General features: G+C 40.5%; 1 protein-coding gene across 2 annotated transcripts in view; it reads right to left on the minus strand.

Annotated features, from left to right (window-relative positions):
* nlgn2b (neuroligin 2b) overlaps positions 1 to 22,198 on the minus strand; it is a 127,966-nt gene that overhangs the window by 38,007 nt on the left and 67,761 nt on the right. For both annotated transcript variants that reach the window (XM_047378920.1, XM_047378919.1), the window contains exon 4: positions 16,581 to 16,730. In XM_047378920.1, coding sequence (XP_047234876.1) covers positions 16,581 to 16,730 — 150 coding nt within the window. The remainder of the gene's footprint in view (positions 1 to 16,580; positions 16,731 to 22,198) is intronic.

The raw sequence follows: 22,198 nt of genomic DNA on the forward strand, positions 1-22,198 counted from the left end.
AATAATCTTTTTTATATTCCCTGTATTTATTTTTATAGTCTTTGACAGCTTGATTCTCTTTGGTGGCACAATTTATTCTTTCATTTATTCATTTTTAAATTCATAATTTTATTTTCCCACTGTTTGGCAGATTTATTCTCTTTCGTGGCACTGCTATAATTCTGCAGTCTTAATCACAGGCCTCTCAGAAATAAAGAACTGTCACTCAGTCTTTTGGCTGTTTGACTACTGAGACATCTGCAGAATAATCTGAACAAGTATCTGCCTTTGGTCCTTCAAAACTATCTGCACAGGACAGTGTGACGGCAGAGAGGGGTTTCTGGTATGAGGTCCAGGGAAGAGAAGGATTAAAAGAAAATCCAGTGACATAAAACAGGTATTAAAGGGAATATTGCCATAAGCTATTATCAGATACTGACTGACAGAGGTGAAAGGAAAATGATGAAGGACACATTATATAATTTCCCCGTGACATCACAGGTGTGAAGAGAGGCTTCAAAATGTATTTTGCATGCAGACAGAAAAGGTAATGTAAATGTGTATATGGAGGTAAAACACAAGCTTGGGTAGAGCTTTTGCAAAAGGGTTAAAAACGAAATAACATCTGTGAGTCCTGTACACACACTAGGTTTGAATGCTAAACATAGTGCAAAAAAATAGGGGATTATTCAGGAAATCTAACTGTAGCATTGTGTGAGCATTAGAGGAGAAAACAAATAAATAAAATGTTTGACCTTAGGAACTGCCGCTATAAATCTGTCAAGTCTCATTGAAGCTTTAGGTTCAATCTGAAGACCAGCTGACAGATACATTTTAATTATGCATCACAATGTATGACCGGCATACAGAGAAATAAAATGATTTTTGCCACCTGTCTCTACTTCACACACTGGATTTCATTATCATCTGTATAAAAGGGTGTGAATATTAGTGAGTACAACAAGTGCTGGCTATATGTCAAAAGTCAACTAACTAAACCTTATAACTGGTTGTTCTACCTATGGCAGCAAGAATCCCTGTGGATGAATTTTGGCCCACTTTTCTTTGCAGGATTGTTTAAATTCAGCCACAATGGAGTGATTTGAGCATAAACAGCCTGTTTAAGCTTGTGCCATAGCCTTTCAATCAGACTGAAGTCCAGTCTTTGACTAGGTCACCCCATCCATCCATCCATCCATCCATCCATCCATCCATCCATCCATCCTTTAGTAGTTGTGAAGGGCTCATGTTTTCCTTCGTTTCATTAGTCCACAGACTATATTACCAAATGTCTTAGGGGTCATCCAGATGTTTTATGGCAAATGTGAGACAGGCCTTTGTGTGAGACAGACCTTCTTGGTCACCAGTTTTGTTTTGGCATTACAGCTAATACTTTACAGCTCTGCTTAATATTTATAAAATCAACTTTATTAGAAACTGCTTTGGGATTATTTCAATTGTTACGGAAACAAAGACAGAAACAAAAAGTAAAATATAAGAAGCACGAAAGAGAGAGAGGTGGGGCAAAAAGGAAAAAGGGAGAGAAGGAGAAAAGAATGGAGGAGAGAAATAAGGATGAAGAGATTACAAGATAACACCTGCTTGCTTCCACACCTGCAGAAACATTGATATTAACAGCTTTTTTTCCAAAAAGTAGACGTTACTTATGAATGCAAGATGTATTTAGTGGTAAATGCGGCCCAATATAGAATATCTGTGTATCTGTTAACACCTGAATCTAAACACCTGTGGGTCTGAGTGTGAGCGCATTTGTGTATACCTATAAGGTTATTTAGAGAAGAGCAGGGGAGAGTCCCAGGGGAACCACCCAGCCGCAGGGAGCTGTAGTGACGAGCCCATAGGCCCCGCCAGCAGCCGTCTATGCTCGAGCAGATCCAGTCATGGACCCAGAGACCCGAGACCCTGGGACATATCACTCCCCAAGCAGAGGCCCGACAGAGCCCAAGGGTCCAGGCCCTGGCAAGCAGCCACCGGGAGTGAGCCGGCACACACCAAAGCACCCAGCCCTGTTTACCCAGAACCACAAGTACACCAGCAGGCAGAGACACCAACCACCGGCAGGTAGCATGGCGGGGACAACCCTATGAGCCCTCCATCCCCCATGAACCCTGACATGAATTTCCCCAAAGGGCCACCCCCAACCAGGACACAAATATTGAACACGTGCACCTGAACCCAAATGCCACAGGGGCACACCCCCCCGGGTGAGCTCCATTCCCGAAAAGCCGACGAAGCCACACCCACACAGCGCAAGCTCCACACAAAGCCCTGCTCCAAGCACCCCTGCCGCATCCTGCCCCCCACCACACAGCGCGCTGCAAGGCCAGGGCCCTGTGCAACATCACGCCAGCCTCCGCCCACAGGTGCAACAGGGCAGACACCACCGAGTACCGCGCCCACAACGGAACCCCCGACACCACACCAAGACGGGACAAACTCACCCGGCAAGAGGTCCCTTGCCAGTGGCAAGAACCCGGGGCCGGCTTCCCAACACGCCCCCCACAGCCACACAAACACACCACATTATTAACAGTGCAATGATAGCCCAGGGAGAAACATTATCCAGCTCAGCTCTACCATCGCCGCTCAGGCAATTCAAATGCTGGTGACCCCACATCCAAGAAGATGATGCAACCCACCCACCCCACATCCTGCTGCCCCTCCATGCCACCCACAGCCCATCACCAAATTTAAAAAATTTTAACAGCACTCTATCTGTTTAATTCAAAATGAATCCCAAATGTCCCTGTACATGCTAACAAAGTGGAGTAAAAACAATCCAGCATACCAACTTGAAAATTTCCAATTCAATAATGACTGACGGCATTCTAGAAAAATGAAAAAAAAAGAAACCAAAAAAAAAGATACAATCCTTTCAATCCAACACGGCAGTTTTAATCATATATCTTCTATTAAACTTTTAAGTTAAGGACACACTTAGTTTAATTTCTAATTTGATGTTACATTTGTGGTTTAAATACTAAATACAATTTTGAAAAATGTACACTTATAACAACCATATTTGTTCAAGTATTATAAAAGATCCTTACATTCTTAGGCTTAACATCATTTTCATGTGCATCATGTCTTCATGCAAAGACCTGCCTTTTTTATGACTCCCTGTAGGTTTGATTTTTCTTTCTCTAATTTAACCCACATATTTCTCTCTTCACAGCTCTTATTCTCCCCTAAGGGACATGCACTGCACATTTTCAAAGCTTCACATCATAACATAATAATATGCTTAACTGTGGCTGACGTCTTTGGGTAAGGCATAAGATACCACTTCCTGCCATGCCATTTGCCTTCACTGGCTCATTGAATAACATTAAATTCCTTCTCCTGGTAGGACGTTTCTCACTTCAACCCACAATGATTTCTTTTCACCTTTTAACACCCACTTTCTTGTGATATTTAGATGCTTTGAGATGTGTTGTAAGACTTGTTCCATGTAAAGTTACTAGTTTTACAAAGTGTTTTGCTTTCAGTCCATTTTATATAATATTTTTTCCTACAGTGAAACCTGTACATGTGACAAAAATAGGCTTGTTTTGGTATTGAAGAAAAGGCACAACAAGAAATTACTAAGAACATATTAGCTAATAAGGGACTATTAGCTTCATTTCCAAGACTGACAGCAGTTCTCAAACAGGACATCAGACCATCTTAATGATACTGAACATTAGTATAGCCTAGCTTTCAAGCTTCTGGTTCACTGCTAAATAATAAAATCAATATTTCTACCTTATCAAAGCATCTGCTGCAGCAAACTAACTCGGATAAATGGCAACTTTGTATCACGTTATAGCAATTTAAAAAAAAGTTATGGCAAAATTGTATGACTGACTTAATGGAGTCTTGTACACTGTCCTCTTGCATAAAAAAGACACATTTGGCTGTTTGGGAAATCTTGTTAGTTGCTAAAAACACTCATGGAATGCAAACTAAAGGAGCCCCAACACATCATTCTTATTGAGATAGTAACATCTGAAAACAACAGATGGGAAGCTATGAGAGGCATATCTCTTAAACTGCCAACTACCGACTGGATCCCTAAGCAGATAACCCAACTAATTTAGTTTTAATTAAGTTTTTTCCTAAATTATAAAGCCAACACCATGGTTCCATGAAACTACAGTATGATTATACCATGAGAGTCTCACAGCCCATGGCTTGTCAGAAACAGGACAATGGAAACACCAAGGATTTAGTCTATTCTTGGGATCAGATGGGGCACCATCAAATCTCAGAGACTGATAACTAAAGGTTCCCACAGATACAATAAAAATATGATTGAAGGCAGTGGTAATAAAGCCAAGTTTATCAAATGAAGGCCACTATTATAAGATCGGTGCTTAACTTTGCAAAGACACCGTTGGGTGTCTGTCTGTCTGTCTGTGTGATATGTTGGCTGTAGACCAAAAAGGAAAGCACACTATCAACATTTGGACCTAAAACCAAATATGTAACCTTTTATTTTTTAATTAAGAAATTCCACCCTTAATTACACAAACCTAAAAGAACAAACTAGTGGTTTATTCACTCATTGTCTTCCTGTATTTTGCTCTGTAAACTGTACCTCTGTTTTGGTCCATCGCATCTTGAACCAGCAGGTTAGATGCATGGCTGCTAAAGCACCAAATGAAATCAAAACAATCAGAGAGAGCTTTTGAAAATTGCCAAATAGTCAGCAATCTACTGTGTACAAAATAAAAGAAATATTAGAAGAAAAGGCAATTTGAGGCAGTCTGTTCAGTCACTAACAACACATCACAGATAATTCTAGCAAACGTTGCAAAAAAAAAAAATTTGACAAACTGTATTAGCAGAAAAATGGGTCTTAAAAAATGTCTTAAATCTTCTTGAGAAACTGAGAGTTGGCATGTTGAGACTGCCTTAGCGACTCAAAAAATTATGAGGAAAAGGCAAATGAAACTGTTTTTTTGATCAATCCTAGACCCAAACTGGATTTAAGTCAGAATTTGCTTAGTCCTTATATACTGAATTATCAGAGTTGGGTATTTTCATACTTAACTAGATATTAAAAAGAGAAACAACTAAAAATGGTCTCCAAGCCCACCTTATTCTATGGGTCATAATCTCAATCTCCTTTTAAGCTAGTCTAGAACATGGGTGTTCAAATTTGACCTGTGGGCCATTTGCACTCCCTGAATGATTTTATGCGGCATAAAAGAAATAGTTGCCAGCTAAAGAAGTTGATGCAAATTAACACTTTGGTTATTATTTTTCACAGCATCATTTTAATTACAAGTATTTTTTACTCAATTGGAAAATGTTAGATCCAACACAAAGTATGTCTTTTATCAAACATGTTTTTTGTGTTTGTTTTAATTTCATAGTAAATTGTGAATTTCACTCAAAGCCGTCCTAGGCAGACTCTATTTAAGAAATTTGGGGAAACAGAGCAAGTGTTTTCGAAGAGAGAGTGACCCCTGAGTAAACACGACGTGGTTCAGAGAACAACAATCACCCCAACATTTTGGAAATTGTTCTTTTAATACGGCAAATGTGATACAACCTTTTATATGTTTCACACCTCTAATTTCTAGATTCTCTTTATACAAAAAGCAATACTACTTTGCTTGTTTCATTAAGATATTGCATGTTTTTTAATGATTCTGTCACAGAGTGTTTCTGGTTCTGTATTTGTTTATGTTTAGTCAGATGTTTTAATGTCTTTGAGTTCCTGTTTCTGGTATTTTATTTTCTAGGTTCTGTTCTGATGACTGTGTTGTTTTATTGTATTTTTAGATCGGTTGTTCTCCCCGTGTTCTGGTTCCCTGGGTGTGTTTTACAGTTTGTTTCTTTGTCTAGCTCCTCCATGTCCTCATTTGTTTCTGTCTGCTTCACCTGCTCCGTCTGCCTCCCTGTCTCCACGTCTCACCTGTTCCCTGTTTTCCTGATCACCTGCCCTATTGTTTCAGGTTCACCTTCGTCCCTATTTAGGTCTGTCTTGCCCTTTGTTCCACGCAGTGACGTTATGTCTTTTTGTCGTGTCCTTTGGATACTCGTCCTGCTCCAGATCTTGTTGGGTTCTGTTTTGGAGGATATCTGTACCCCCCCCCCCGCTCCTCGCCTGTAAGTGAGAGAAGTCTATAAATAAAGATGAGTTTTTTGATCCCACTCTGCTTCCTCTGTACTTGTCTGCCTCTGGTCCACCACAAAAAACTGTTCTTAAAAATACAAAGAACCACCACAAAATAATTTTTAATACAACCAAAACAAATCTTAAAATTTGTGGCCCACGAGTACTTTCAACTCGACAATTTTGTCCAGTATGGAAAAACATTTGGACACTATTGGGCTAGAGCAAGAAACGCAAGATTATTTCCACACGAGCACATCTTATCTTGCATATTTTAAAGAGGTCTTGAATTTACAGTGTGTGATTAAACGGTAAAGTAGCTGTAGATCAGATGATGCTGGATCAAAGTTAGAGTATCAGTTTATTTTGTTTTTCCTTCACAACTGTAGGCGGATAGAATAATGGGCTAGGACATTATCTTCAGCTGCCTCAAATTAATAACAATGTCATTACAAAAGTTTCTGTATATCTAACACATTCAATGCAATTTAAGCAACAAAATGGGAAAAAAAAACATCGCAAGGTCATATTATGTTATGAATTATGAGACACCAGGCCACTATCTCCAAAGTTTGCTTGGATTAAATCTATGGCCTTAAATGGCCCCTGGACAGGCTTGTAGGTCACAGTTCACATCTGATGTGGGTGTGCTTTGTTCAAACGGAAAAATGTTATAGCAATTTCGAAGATTATTTTTAAATTTCAAAAAGTATTTGGAGAGCATTTGAAATAGGTGTTCAGAAACCAAATACTGCTAATTATTTATGGCTCATAAAGGAGAACAAGAATGCTATAGTCTCGCTAACACATTTACTAAAAACAATCGTTGTTTTCATTAGAGAAGTAATTCAATGCATCCTTTCTAACAACACTACAGATCTTTCATTGATCCGAGGTTCACTGAGCTCCTGGCGAGTGGAGCTGCGGCTCTATATGGGATCCTGCGCCGTAGGGGAAAGCGTGCTGCCGCACTGGTAAAGCTCCGCAAAAGAGGACTTCGCACACCACTGCCTTCAATCCACTTGGCAAATGTCCGCTCTCTCAACAAGATGGACGAGCTGCTTCTTCTCACCGGTGAAAACACGGACCTCCGCGGATCAGCGGTTCTCTGCTTCACCGAGACATGGCTGAGTGAAAACATCCCGGACTGCGCACTGCTGATGCCGGACTTCCAGCTGCTCAGAGCGGATCGCAGCGCGGAGCTCTCGGGAAGAAGCAAGGAGGCGGAATCTGCTTTTATATAAATGAAAGTTGATGCAGAGACGTAAAAGTGCTGGGAAAAACATGTAGCCCGGATCTGGAGTCATTTTCCATAATCTGTAAACCGTTTTACTCACCGAGAGAGTTTTCCTCGTTTATAATAATCGGCTCATATTTTCCACCGCATGGCTGCACTTCTGCCGCGGAAAAACATCTTGCTGAGCTGATTACAGACCTGGAGAAAAAATACACGGACTCTTTCATCATAATACTGGGAGATTTTAACAGAGCAAACCTCTCAAATGAACTCCCCAAATACAGACAGCATATTAAGTGTCCCACCAGAGACAAAAACACACTGGACCATTGTTACACAGCTTTAAAGGACTCATATCATGCTGTTCCCAGGGCTGCTCTGGGTTTTTCGGATCATTGTCTTATCCACCTCATCCCAACCTACAGAGAGAAACTAAGAGCTTCCAAACCCAAGGTTCACACTGTTAAGAAGTGGACTGAGGAATCAAAGCAGATCCTACAGGCCTGCCTTGAATGCACAGACTGGACTGTTTTTGAAACCTCAGCCACTGACTTAAACCAACTAACTGATGTGACATCATACATCAGTTTCTGTGAGGACATGTGTGTGCAGACCAAGACCTTCTGCACCTTTGGGAACAATAAGCCATGGTGTACTCCACACCTCAGGAATCTGCGCGGGGAAAAGGAAGAAGCTCACAGCAGTGGAGATTGGGGGCGGTACAGGCAGGCCAGGAACAAACTAACAAAAGAGATCAAAGCAGCTAAGAGAAGCTACAGTGAGAAGCTTAAGAACAGCCTTTCTATTGGTGATGCTTCAGCTGTATGGACCGGTCTGAGAAACCTGACTGCCTACAAGAGCCCCTCCACCCATCCTGAACAGAGTCGTCTCCTGGCCAACCGTCTGAATGGCTTCTACTGCAGACATGACAAGAAGCCATTCACACCTCAAATCATCTCCTCTACATCCCATTCAGGAACAAATTCTTCCCATAAAGCAACCAACCCCTCACCATCAGATCCTCTGCCTGCACTAAAGATCTCAGAGGAAGAGGTAAACAGGCTCTTTCAGCGCATGAAAACAAAGAAAGCTGGAGGACCTGATAACGTCTCCCCATCATGTCTGAAAGCCTGCGCACATCAACTCGCTCCGATCTTCACAAGGATCTTCAACAAGTCACTGGAGAAATGTGAGGTCCCCTCCTGCCTCAAACGATCCACCATCATTCCGGTTCCCAAGAAACCCACCATCGTAGGATTAAATGACTACAGGCCTGTAGCCCTGACGTCTGTGGTCATGAAATCCTTTGAAATCCTTTGAGCGGCTGGTGTTGATGCACCTGAAAGACATCACAGGCCCCCTGCTGGACCTCCTGCAGTTTGCTTACCAAGCAAACAGGTCAGCAGATGATGCTGTTAACTTAGGTCTACACTTCATCCTGCAACACCTCGACCACCCAGGGACGTACGCCAGGATCCTGTTTGTAGACTTCAGCTCGGCCTTCAACACTATCATACCAGACATCCTCCACCAGAAGCTCACACAGCTCAACGTCCCAGCCTCCACCTGTCAGTGGATCAACAGCTTCCTGACAGACCGACAGCAGCAGGTGAGACTGGGGAGCATCTTCTCCCGATCCAGATCAATAAGTACTGGTGCCCCCCAGGGGTGTGTTCTATCTCCACTCCTCTTCTCTCTGTACACAAATGACTGCACCTCAGTGGACTCGTCCGTGAAACTCCTTAAGTTTGCAGATGACACCACTGTCATTGGACTGATCCAGTACGGTGAGTCTGCATACAGACAGGAGGTGGATCGGCTGGTACACTGGTGCGGTCAGAACTACCTTGAACTGAACCCACTCAAGACTGTGGAAATGATGGTGGACCTTCGGAGAACACCACCCCCATACACCCCCCTCACCATCCTCACCAACACTGTATCGGCCGTGGACCACTTCAGGTTCTTAGGAACCACCATCTCTGAGGACCTGAGATGGTCTTCACACATAGACACTGTTCAAAAGAAGGCCCAGCAGAGACTGTACTTCCTGAGGCAACTCAAGAAGTTCAACCTTCCACAGGAGCTGCTGGTCATCTTCTACACTGCCATCATTCAATCTGTCCTGTCTTCATCCATCTCAGTGTGGTTTGGCTCATCCACAAAACAGGACAGGTCAAGACTGCAACGAATAATCAGGTCTGCAGAGAGAATAATCAGGGCTGACCTTCCCTCCATCCAGGACTTATACAGGTCTAGGGTGAAGAAAAGAGCTGCCAAAATCTCTGCCGACCCCACACACCCTGCACATAAACTGTTCAGAGTTTTACCTTCAGGCCGCCGCTACAGAGCACTGTTCACTAAAACCAGCCGCCACAGAGATAGTTTCTTCCCCCAGGCTGTTTCTCTGATGAACATTCAATAGAGTACAGAACAACAGCATACAGATGTTGCAAATGCACCTTTTCTATTAGATATGTGTATAGTGTACATTGTAAATTGTAAATTTGTATATTCTGTAATGCAAAAACAGAACAAAAGAGCAAAGTGTACCGGCGTCAAATTCCTTGTTTGTATGTACGAACTTGGCAATAAAGCTGATTCTGATTCTGATATCTTAAAAATGCAGATTTTAAAGGATTGTTAACGTTTTTTTATGTTTAATCTGCTTTCTGCATGATTCTGCTCTGCTTTGCTAACAACAATAGCTTCAGGTAAACCATCAGCTTGTTAAGACTGCATTGGTCTGTCTTTACTGACATAGATCTACCTCATGAAGACATTTCTCAGGAAACCTTTAATTGGCCAGACAGCCAGAGCAAACACACTGTAGATTTACTGCAAATAGAGTATATAAGTATGCCTCCCAGGTCGCTGTAATCTTTTAGACAGTGGAATAATCTCAAAGTGGAAAATGTAGAAAAATTTAGCCTTTGATTTGCTTAACTTGATTATGTGGGGGGAAAAACTGCAGCATTTTCCAGATTATCCTAGTGCAATAAGATACATTTATTTTAAGCCTGTGTACACATTTTTACCAGTGGTGTATACAGATGTGGAGGGCTCGGATCTATAAACCTTGTCTTGTCTATTTTGTCTGTACATGATCAACTGAAAGCATGAGTAATAAAAAAAAAAAACACCTTTTGAGCCTTATTTTCAAAATCAAATCAATGTCTGATGAGAAAATATAAGGAAGCAAGCTAACATTAACCTAGCACCTACCAAAATCCTCTCTGTACAAAGATCCTCAGAAGAGGGAGATGCACATTTACTGATGACTTTTTAGCACTATGTGCTAACTCAAAGAGTCCTTCAGAGGTAAATGATAAATATAGGCACTTTTTAGGAGCAGGGTTATTAGAACATCACAGCAGCGTTTTGTGCTAAAGCAAAAAAAGGCTGTCCTGAATCTCCAGGAGGACAAAGACTTGGTCCTGTTTGGTCCTGTTCAAAAAAAGCATCCTGATAACACAGTAGTTGGTGAGTGAGTTAAGTGGAGCACAGTAGACCCTGTACAATTGTTGAAATGTGAATTTAAAAGTCTTTAAAAGTGATGCCCTGGGAGATGATTGGCTGAGGAGGATTGTGGTCCTGCCGTTGATTGGAGCAGCCAGTGAGGAGTGATTGGACGTGGCGGGGTGGTGAGTCTTCCATGTTGAATTTTTGTTTAAACTCCATTTTTAAGCAATTTCAGAAGAATTCTCATAGAAAAAAAAAATTCTTTAAATGTTTGGTTTTTGTTAAGGTACAAACAGCTTTTATTTTTAAATATTTCGAAAGCAAGTAGACTGGAAATTGTGTAGAGAGGGGGAAGGCTATGCAGTAAACATTGGCAGGCTGGGATTCGAACCTAACTTGTTTGTTAATCAGTTGATCAAGTTTAAGTTCAAATTGGATGCAAAATTCAGTCACTCATTATTCTTCATAGTAGAAAGATTTGAGCACTCAGGGTCAGGGTGTTTGATAAAGGGTAATCAGATTTAATAAAAAGGATTTGCTAATTACTAATTGTTCCAGACCTATGACCTTATTTGGAAATCAGATTTGGACTTTTAAACATAAAGTTTAAGAACCCTGCTCCATAACATTTAAAGCCCAGACTAATTAGCAGTGCCCTTTTTTAGTGACATAAATATCTCCGGGACATTAAAATGTTTTTTTGGAGGGTTTGTGTGTGAGGTTTAAAAGTTTAGAAAGGAGGCTAACATCACTAAAAAGTATGCAGTTGCCAAGACAATCATGAAATAACCATGGCTTCACTTCTTATGCAAGCTAAACGAGTTTTACTTGTTTACTATCATGAAAATTAGCCCCCACTAGATTTCTTGTCTACTTTCAAGTAATAAGCTGAATTTGTAAAAAAGCAAAAAAGTGAAGCGAAATGTTTCCAGAAAACACGTTTCATCTCTCTTCCTGAGGTTAAAAATGTTCTCAGAGCCCACGATGGTGGTGGGCCTTTCCCCAGAGTTCATTAATTAGTTAATTAGTTAATTAGTCTGAGCAGATGGCTGTGCAGAACAAATCAGGGTTCTCTGTGAGCCTGGAGCAGGAGGAAGGTAGAAGAAGGTGAGGCGAAACGCTTCTTAAATCACAGCATTCTCCAAACCTCCGGGCCCTGACTGTGTGCAGCAGACATTTTCTTCAGATTCACCCATTTTATCACTCTACCACTGAGCGTATCATAAATTAATGAGAAAATTCTTTAAAGATGATAATTTGTTAAACACATATGTGTTAGGCATCGCGGGCAACAGCATAACGCACTAAACCATATAGAAGGGAGCTTCAGTCACATTGCATGGAGCATTTATTCCAATGAATACTTTGCTTCGCTGCAAATTTAAAAAGCATTTCTGTAGGTTTATTTTTAGCCTGCTCCCATCTCCCCCCTTCTGTTTCCTCTTTCCACACTGTGGCTCTATGATTCTCCCTCACTCATCCGTCTCTATTCCCTGCTCTCTCTTCTTCCTCTTACTCCTGACTCTCTATCACTCCCTTAAAGGCACAGGCATAGCATAAAACGAGGCTGGCATGTTTAAGCTGCTGCGAGTGTAAGTACAGGATAATACTAAAGATTAGGACATAAAACCATTAAGATTCTGTGTACCTCTGTTTCTCACTTTGACTCAAATGCACAGTGTCAAAGAGGAGGGATATTAAAAATTCAGATGGATGGTGCATTATTCATGTGTGTGTTTTACGCATGGCACGCAACTAATTACAGCACGCGCACACACACATACACACTGATGCGTGCACATGAAGCATTTGCCGTGTACACAGGCAAACATGCATGCCCATGCAACACACACTCACAAAAATAATCGCCTTAGTACAGTAACCCATTTAAAGCATATCTGAGAGTGTGAGTGAGAGGGGGAGAGCTCGCAGTCGCCCACATATCTAAATTTTAACAATCTTTACAGAATTGAGGACACTGCATCATCCCTCATAATAACTCAGCCAGATCTCTATCCACCTCTGTATTTCTTTACCTTGTAATTATTTCAATGGTTTTCCTGAGGAGTTTCAGGGTTGTAAACTCTAAAATGCATGAGTGCACTTTAAAGATCTCAAGTATGAATCACAGCCCAGATGTCAAAGTCAGTCAAATTTACACCCTAAACACAAGGTCAAGGTGTTTGTTTGACCGCTACAGAGTTTCCACACACCAGGCACTTTATTAAGTACACCTGAGAAATTGCTTGTTAACATGAATAGCAAATCAGCCAATCACATGGCAGCAAGTCAATGCATTTAGGCATTGAGACATGGTGAAGACCACTTGCTAAATTCAAATCGTGCATCAGAATGTGGAAGTAAGGGGATTTTGACTTAACTCAGACTAGACCGATCTATGGGGATTTTCATGCACAACCATCTCTCAGGTTTACAGAGAATGGTCTGAGAAAGAGAATATATCCAGTGAGTGGCAGCTGAGTGAATGAAAATTCCTTACTGATGTCAGGGGAGAATGAGCAGAAGAATTTGATGTGACAAAAATGCAAATGTAGCTCAAATAATCACTTATCACACCTGCCTGTAAGACACCGACCCTCAATGGAGGTTGACTACAGCAGAAGACCACATCAGGCGCCATTCTTCTTAGCTAAATACAAGAAACTCAGCCTACATGTCACACAAACTCACATTGGCTGGACAATGACAGAATGTTAAAATGTTGCCTGTAATCACCAGGCGGGTGGTGGTGGTGTAATGGAGTGGAGGAACTTTGGGTGCACTTTGGGCCACGTGATACCAACTGAGCCTTGTTTTAATGCCATAGCTTAGCTGGGTTTTGTTGCTGACCATGTCCATCCCTTTAGTGTATTCATCTTCTGATATATAACAAAGCTCAAATCATCAAAAACTAAATTTCTTGAACATGACAATGGGTTCGCTGCATGCCAACAGCCTCCACAGTCACCAGATCTCAATCCAGTTGAGCAGCTTTGGGATGTGTTGGAATTGAGGATTTGCATCATGGATGTGCCGCCGACAAATCTGCAGCAACTGCATGATGCCACCATGTCAGGAAGGTTCAGAATATCTCACTAGTGTTTATGAATGTTTCAAGAACTTGTTGTACCATTGTCATGAAGAATAAGGGCAGTTCCGAAGGCAAACTGGAGTCTAACCTGGTACTAGCAAGGTATAGATTACAAAGAGACTGGTGAGGGTAAGTTAACTTTAAACAGCAACCATTAATCCTAAAAAGTTATTTTCAAAAATAATATCCTGTCAGAAAGATCAGTAGATTAGGGTCCAGCTTCTTTCCAAAAGCTCCCATGTGTCCTTGTTCCTGTGCCCCTCCGCCAGCACTGTCAATAACAGTGTGGATTATGTTGCCCTCTGTTAATACTCACTGCAACTCTTGGACTCCATCCTAAACTACTCCAGTTTCTCTGTTTATCATTATTGTGATATGTTGAAACAGGCCTGATGCAATAAACAAGATCTGATTACACAACCTGGCAACAACAAAGACCGCCACAAATAGTCTTTGTGCAAACACCTCCGGAAGACAACGGCGAATGTAAATACTTGACTTCCCTGATATCCAGCAGCAACGAGGGCTATGCATACGCTCAGCCCACACTTACAGGCCGTGTTCACATGGCAAAATATCCAGTGGAGTAAAATTATCTAAAAAATCAGAAACAATGAAAGGAAAGACTTTTCCAGGGTTGAATGTACTAAAGAAGTAGACTGTTAGGGGTGTCACTACAATTACATCAGTTTGCCTTGTAAGATTATTTATACTGCTTGAACTTTTCCCAAATTCCTCAGTTTGACAAAAATAGGAGCCAAATAGGAGCCAAACATTTAAGTTACAGCTTATACTATGGTTTGACATGTCTTGGAATGTTGTAAACTTTACTTTACGGTAAATTAATACACAGAGTCTGGTACATGTGACTTAGCCATGAAAATATGGAAATCAGGTGAACATACAAAGACATTTTAGGGAAATATTAAGGATGATTTAAAAAAAAAGAAAGTATCAGAGTTACTTTTTTGTCTGTTGTCTTACTCCTTAAAACATTGTGGATATACCAGACAATAAGTAAATTCAATTCAGAAATACTTTATTAATCTCAATGCAAAGTTAAATGTTGTTGTAGCTCATATTATGCAGGTTTCTTCAAAGAGCTGTTGTAGATGCTGATGGCTGTGGGCAGGAAGTATCGCCTGTAGCTGTCTGTCTTGCAGCAGATCTGAAGAAGCCTCTGACTGAAGACACTCTGTTGTTGTACAGCAGAAGATGCTCAGGGTTCTCCATAATGTTCTTCATTTTATGAAGAATCATTGTACAATGATCTCCAGAGGTTCCAGAGGAGTCCCCAGAACAGAGCCAGCCTTGTTTATTAGCTTGTTGAGCCTTTTTAAGTCCCTGTCTCTGATGCTGCTACCCCAGCAGATGACACACTCTCCACAACAGACTTATAGAAGATATGCAGCATGTTGCTGGAAACAATGAAGGGCCTAACCTTCCTAAAGAACTACAGTCTGCTCTGTCACTCCTTGTAGACAGCTTCACAGTTGCATCTCAACTCCAGTCTGTTGTCCAGGTGAACATTGAGGTATTTATACTCCTCCACCACCTCCACTTCTTCTCCCATGATGGAAATAGTGTTTGACCAATCATCTCCTTTGTTTTATTCACGTTCAAGATGAGATGATTGTTTCTACACCATGTCACAAAGTGGTTCACCAGCTTCCTGTACTCAGCTTCTTGTCCATCTCTGATCCACCCATGACTGCAGAATCATCCGAGTATTTCTGCAGTTGACAGGAGTCTGTCTTGTACTAGAAGTCTGAGGTGTACAGAGTGAAAAGGAATGGTGAGAGTACAGTCCCCTGTGGTGCTCCTGTGCTGCTGACTACCTGGTTAGACACACAACCCTTCAGTCTCACAAACTGTGGTCTGTTTGTCAGGTAGTCTTTGATCCAGGAGATTGTTGAGGCCTCCACCTGAGTCTTCTGGAGTTTCTGACAAAGTAAATCAGGTTGAATTGTGTTAAATGCACTTGAGAAATCAAAGAACATGATCCTCACGGTGCTGCTGGCTTTGTCCAGATAACAGTGGGTTTGTTGAAGCAGGTGTATGATGGCATCTTCATCGATTAGCAAACTGAAAGGGGTCCTGATAGTTTACTGTTTCCTTACTCGGGTTGGCCGACAGGAGTCTCTCTAGAACTGTCATGATTTGGAATGTCAGGGCAGCAGTCCTATAGTTATTGAGAATTAGTGTTTTTTTGTTGGTACCGGAACAATGCAGGATGTCTTCTACAACACTGGAACTTTCTACTGGGTCAGACTAAGGTTGAAGAGGTGCTGTAGAATCACACAGAGCTGCTCTGCACTGGTCTTTAGGACTCTAGGCTGACACGATCTAGACCTTATTCCTAATTAACATTTCCTGTATATTCTACCATGCTAAATTAATAAACATGTGATAATAGCTCAAAGAGAGACTAATGGAACTACTTTCAACAACAAATACAAGCATTTTAGATTTTCTTCTGTGTAACCTTTGACTTGAACAATAATTAATAATTTAAAGCGAAAATTACCCAATCAATTTAAATTTTCACCTTCATGAATTTACCACCATTTCTAAATGAAAAATTTTGACACCAGGGACTGGTGTTGAATCAAAGTCTAAAGATTATGACACCCGCTTCTGTCACTTCATGGCAAATACTGTATGATGTGATGCATCAAACTCACCAAGCACACCAAGACGATAGTTCATGGTGACAACAATCACGTTTCCGTAAGCAGCAAGGACACTCCCATCAAACATGTTCCCTGAGCCCTCCATGTAGGAGCCTCCGTGGACAAAGAGCATGACTGGTTTCTTTCGACGATCTCGAATATCTGCAAAATACAGATTGAAAAAAATAAAAGATGAAAACGGTCAAATGAAACAATTAATCTTCACATGCTTATATATAGTAATATGGAGTTAACATACAGGTAAACCCACTATAGATGACTAGTGAAGGTTTTACATGAGGCAGTCTTCATGTAAAAGAAACAAAAGAAGACATTTCTGACATACAATCATTCTTAAAATATTAGAAGAGAGGAAAATATGTGGAAAATTCGACTGGTGACATGAATCGGCTGACATGACGATTTTTAGCTTGATTGCTCCTGACTGTTTGAATATGCAACATGCTAAGAGTTGCCTACAACATGCCTACAACAACACTCTTCAGTGTTGACACTGTTACTAAGTGAAGAAGACTCAATGTTTTTTTTATTATCAGTGAGGTGTTTAAAATTAAGTCAGACAAACCACAGAGAATTAAAAAGCTATATGAAGACAATTCTCGCACTTGTTAAGACAAAACTGTGATTAATTTAGATTGTGAGACTTTCAGTATACATCCAAAATGCTCTGGCATACCTCCACCTACTTCCAAGACGCAATTAGAGGTACAACAATCTTGTGAATACTGCAGCAGCACTGAATATACTGAGAAACCAATTTTTTGTAGAGACACGTGTTTTGGTCTGTGGCCTTTATCTGTCACAAATTGGAACACGTTGATCTGCTAATTAAGTTGGTCCCTCACCATAACAGACTTTCAGCAAAAAGTAGAGTGACGTTGCTCTGTTTAATCTTTTTTCGAAATCAGCCATGGAAATTACTGTATTTGGAAATGTTGACGGCCTTTTCTAAATACCATAGTTAAAGTAAGGATCTTCATTCTCTAGAATATAGACATGGAGACTGCTGTTTTTGGAATTCTTACTGGTCCTAATGGCTGGTGTAAGATGCCAAAGCCAGTAAAAAACTCCATATTTATTCTGCCTTTACTTTTCAATGCTGTTCCTATATGTTATATCTTCAAAGAGAAAATGGAATCAGACATTGGAAATTGATCTGTGTATGTTATATAAGCATATCTCTCTTTCGCTGGATGAAAGTATTTTGTATATTTGCCATTCTACTTGTCCTCTATACTTGTTTCTGTGATGCCTGTTTTTCCCTTCCTTTGCAGCGATGGTATCTTCCCACACTTTTTCCCCTCCACGTGTGAAGCAAATGGTGCAGGCAGCTCCGGTGCCTTATCTGTCATTGGTGTCTTTGCACCCATCAGTATGTTGCTATGGTTTACTCAGTCAGCCTGCGTGCCCCCCCTCCACTACTCCTCCACTTCTGACCCCAACTCTTGCAGCGTCTGTGGTATGTTCGAAACGTCTGAGCTTGGATGAGGCTGAGAGAGCTGCCAGAGCACCCCAGTTAGGCTGAGCGTCTGCACTGTGCAGGCCCTGTGGATAATTTGTATGAAAGGCAGACCAAGTGGAAACATAAATAACAGCCACAGCATCTGTTTACCCCGATGAGCTTCAGCGCTCAAAGAAGGGAGGGAGACGGGAAGATAACAGGAGAGAAAGAGAGCTGGGGTGGAAGAAGGGGGGGGGGCTGCAAGATAGAAACAGAGAGGAAAGATGAAAATAGGGCAGCATGAGAGAAGTGGTGGGTAAAGAAATGGATTGGAGGCTCACAAACATAAAACAGCAGATATTAAGGATGAAAAAAGAATTTAACAGCACAAAGCAAGACACACATGGCAAGGTACGCTAATGAACGCTCAAATTCACACAAGATTCACACCGTATTCATACAAAGACACACACACACACACACACACACACACACACACATACACACACACACACACACACACACACACACAGAGACTCTTGCATAGGCAGCTGCGATGTTGAGTCGCTATGGAAACTGCTTCTCACTAATAGAACTGCACCAGCCATTCCATCGCACCGACTGTTGCCGTGGAAACAAATTCCACTCACGTATTTGCACACCCGCCTGCATCACCACCTGAATCTCAGGTTACACATGCACTGAGGGCGCGTCACTCGCAGCGGCGGCGGGTGTGCGTGTGGCGACCAAGCCCACAGACAGGTGGCACACGAATACATGCATGCAAAGTTTTCCTGCTTTATTCAGCATCCTTGTTTGAACATATGTGTGACACGAGCAGGCTTTTAATAAGTAAAAAAAAAAAAAACTGATTTCAAGCCACAGACCCCAGAATGACGCTCGTGTTCTTGTTCTCTTTGGTGTATTCTGAGCATCGACTGTTTTACCAAAGGATATGTAAAGAAGTTCAATTATTTTGATGTTACTAAGACAATATGGAGGAGTGACGTGTTAGCTGGCCATCATCAACCACATTTAGAGCAACACTCGGAATGTAAATTAAACCCGGTGAGAAAGAGAACAAAAGAAATGGCCTGTGTTTATGTTTTTAAGAGCAAATGATCAGGCCTTTAGGACCGCTGAACCGTCAGGCTTTTGACAATGGAAAGTGGTCTATAATTGCTTCCTTTGGTGATTTGTTCAACATTGATCAAATTTGTTTCCCCTTTGTCTATAGTTTAGAGATTTGATATAATCAAACTGTATAGTTGAAAACATGAAATCGTGACATAAATGTTACATTTTGAAAGTAATTGCACGGAATGCTTCAGTCGCTTTTCTCCATTCAGTTTGTGCTTCCGACAAGTTGCAAGGATCTCTCTGCCTCCGCAAACGTATGCAAACTTTCAAGGCCATATGTCCACGGTTCTTCCACAGGAGGCAGAAACTGTCTGCTACAGCTCATTTGTACTGTTTTCTTCCCTCGCTCATGTTCATCAGCATTAAAAGCATACTGATAATACCTAAGCATTGATAAGTGTGGTGTATGTCACATGCATTTTATTTAGAGGGGGCTTCCTAAAGAAAAAATGTCAAATTTGAAGCATTTCAGATGGGGAATGACAAGGTGCTGCAGCATTTTAGATTAGTTAAAAGAAAAAAAGAAAAACATACATACAACAGTTTTATAGATCCCTCAGTCATGTGAATAAATTAAGATACCACATTAAATACTCAGTTTTAAACAGAAATGTTCACAAATCAATCAACCTTTATTTATCCCTGGAAAGAAAGGTGATTTTACTCTTAAGCAAAACATTTCTACAAGCATGCATTCTATCTGATGAAAAAGTTAGGACACCGTACACCCTAGCAGCAACGTATCCCCCACTTGGTTGAAAGAACATGAATTAAATGCTTGAGGAAAGTTAACCCCATTCCTCACATTCAGCTGTGAGAGGTTTGGGTTGTTTACTGCATGTACAGTCCGTTTCAAGTTGCCCCACAGATGCTCACAATTTAAGCTTTAACTAGACGCATAACTTCCCCTTTCTTAATTCTCAAACATCTAGGCCCGATTTAAATATTATAAAAACGTCTGGGCGAATGTGGGCTTATCTGATGAAACCAAACTTAAAATATTTGGGCCACGATTTAAAAAGTCATGTTTGGAACAGAAAATAATAGTGTATCACAGAAACCCACCAAGCCCACTGTGAAACATGTTTTTTATCCCAGCTAGTGCAAGAGTTCCAAACACCAATCAGTATGGGCTAAAATCCTTCAGCTGTTTGCTATAAAGCTTAGAGTGATGAAGAATTAAATTTTTTCAGCCTCACAGTGAGTCAGAATCAATAAAAACAATGCTTCACCTAAAGAAAATGCAACTTTTACAAGGGCCTGGCCAAAACTCTATGGAGAGAAGTGAAAAGGGCTAAGGACATGATATTTCCACACAATTTGACAGATTTAGAGAACATTTACAAAGTAGAGTGGGCAAATATTACAAAGTAAGATGTGGGATTGATAGACATCTTCAAAGAAGAGTAAATTCTGTTTTTGAATAAAAAGGTGCTTAAACAACGTATTAGTAAAAGGATGTGCACACCTATGTAACCAGGTTATTACTTGCTATTTTTTTATTTCCTATTTTCCCTCTAACACAATTATTTGATTTTCAGTTTAGTTGTACAGTATATCTGTCAATTGTTTTTTTCAGTTTAACAGATGTGTGCATACTTTTGAGAGCCCCTGTCGAGTAACACAGTGCTCCAATGCAGAGAGGCAAATGACGACTATCAAGCAATAAAAATGTGCAATAGTAAAACAGATGAAAAGATAATGGTAGACTTGATTCATTTCATTTGAATCAACAGATTATTAAAATGATAACAGTCAGCTTAAATAACTCTGATGAGCTGATTATGCAACAACTGCATCAGGCCCGGCTTTGAGTAGGAAGCCTCCAGCATAGGTGAACATCAGGTTAGAAATGTCTGGTAAACTTAAATCTTTCTAAAAGAGACATGGAAGGATTTTTTTAAAACCTGAAATTATCATAATTAAATGGCATTTTAGGGAGAAGCACCCCGTTCTGAAAGTGCTAGTTCTCCTAGCCTGGGCCCTTTATTGCAAGTCTTCCCTTTCTCTCTATGCGTCTTTCCTGTCTAACAACTGTCCAATAGGCCACTACTGCCACAAAATGATACAAAATGGCACTCTTCACACTTTTATTTTTGTTTTGACTTTTGTAGATCCATTTTGAACTTAAATGTTCGTTTTATTCCTCAGAATCTAATGGCAAGGTAAAGAGTAATAGGATAATTTGATGGAGCATTGCAGAGGCTCATCTACAAACTGTTGGAAAAGGAAAATCTATTAATTAACATTTATCTCAACACGTTTTTTTTTTTTTCTAAAAGAAGGAACGACTTAGTAAGGGAACTTGTCATGATCCTTGGGTTTGGATTCCATTGGTGTTGGTTTTTCTGATCATTTCCTTGTTTATTAATGTTTCTCCTCTTCTTTTCTCTGTGTTCATAATGGTAGAAATGTCTTACCATACCAGTTAATTACTTTGTGTTTAGTTGCTTTAAATCAAGATTAAAAACGTATTTGTTTAGAGTGGTCTTTGACTGTGCCATCTAAACATTATTGGTTACGTTTTCAGTCCAGTTTTCCTTTCATTTTCTTATCCATCATTCTATTCTATTCTCTTTATTTTATTTTATTTTTTTTAAATTACCTCTGTTGTTTGATTTTATCATTTGATTTGTTTTTCTGTGTCTGTATCTGTGTTTATTTTCTTTGTGATTGTATTGTAATTGTATGTACAGCGCTTTGAGTGTCTCGTTGCTGAAAATCGCTATATAAATAAACTTACCTTACCTTACCTTACCTTATGTCTTGTGTTCTTCCCTCCGTGCTTTTAGTTTGTTCCCTTATATTAGTTTTAGTTCACCTCCCTTGCACCATGACAGATTTTCCATTAATAGCATAAATGGCTGCTACATGTTTTCGCAGCAAATGGATTAAACATCAGCTAACACACAGTAGAGCATCGCATCATAGTTGTGTAAAACTGAACTAAACATGTAATATCTGTGGCTTATAATTTCTAAATTAAGTGTAAAGGAAAAGCAAAAGAAAAAATGACCCATAGAAGGAA

This window comes from Girardinichthys multiradiatus, chromosome 11 (assembly GCF_021462225.1).
Source record: "Girardinichthys multiradiatus isolate DD_20200921_A chromosome 11, DD_fGirMul_XY1, whole genome shotgun sequence".
Taxonomy (NCBI): Eukaryota; Metazoa; Chordata; class Actinopteri; order Cyprinodontiformes; family Goodeidae; genus Girardinichthys; species Girardinichthys multiradiatus.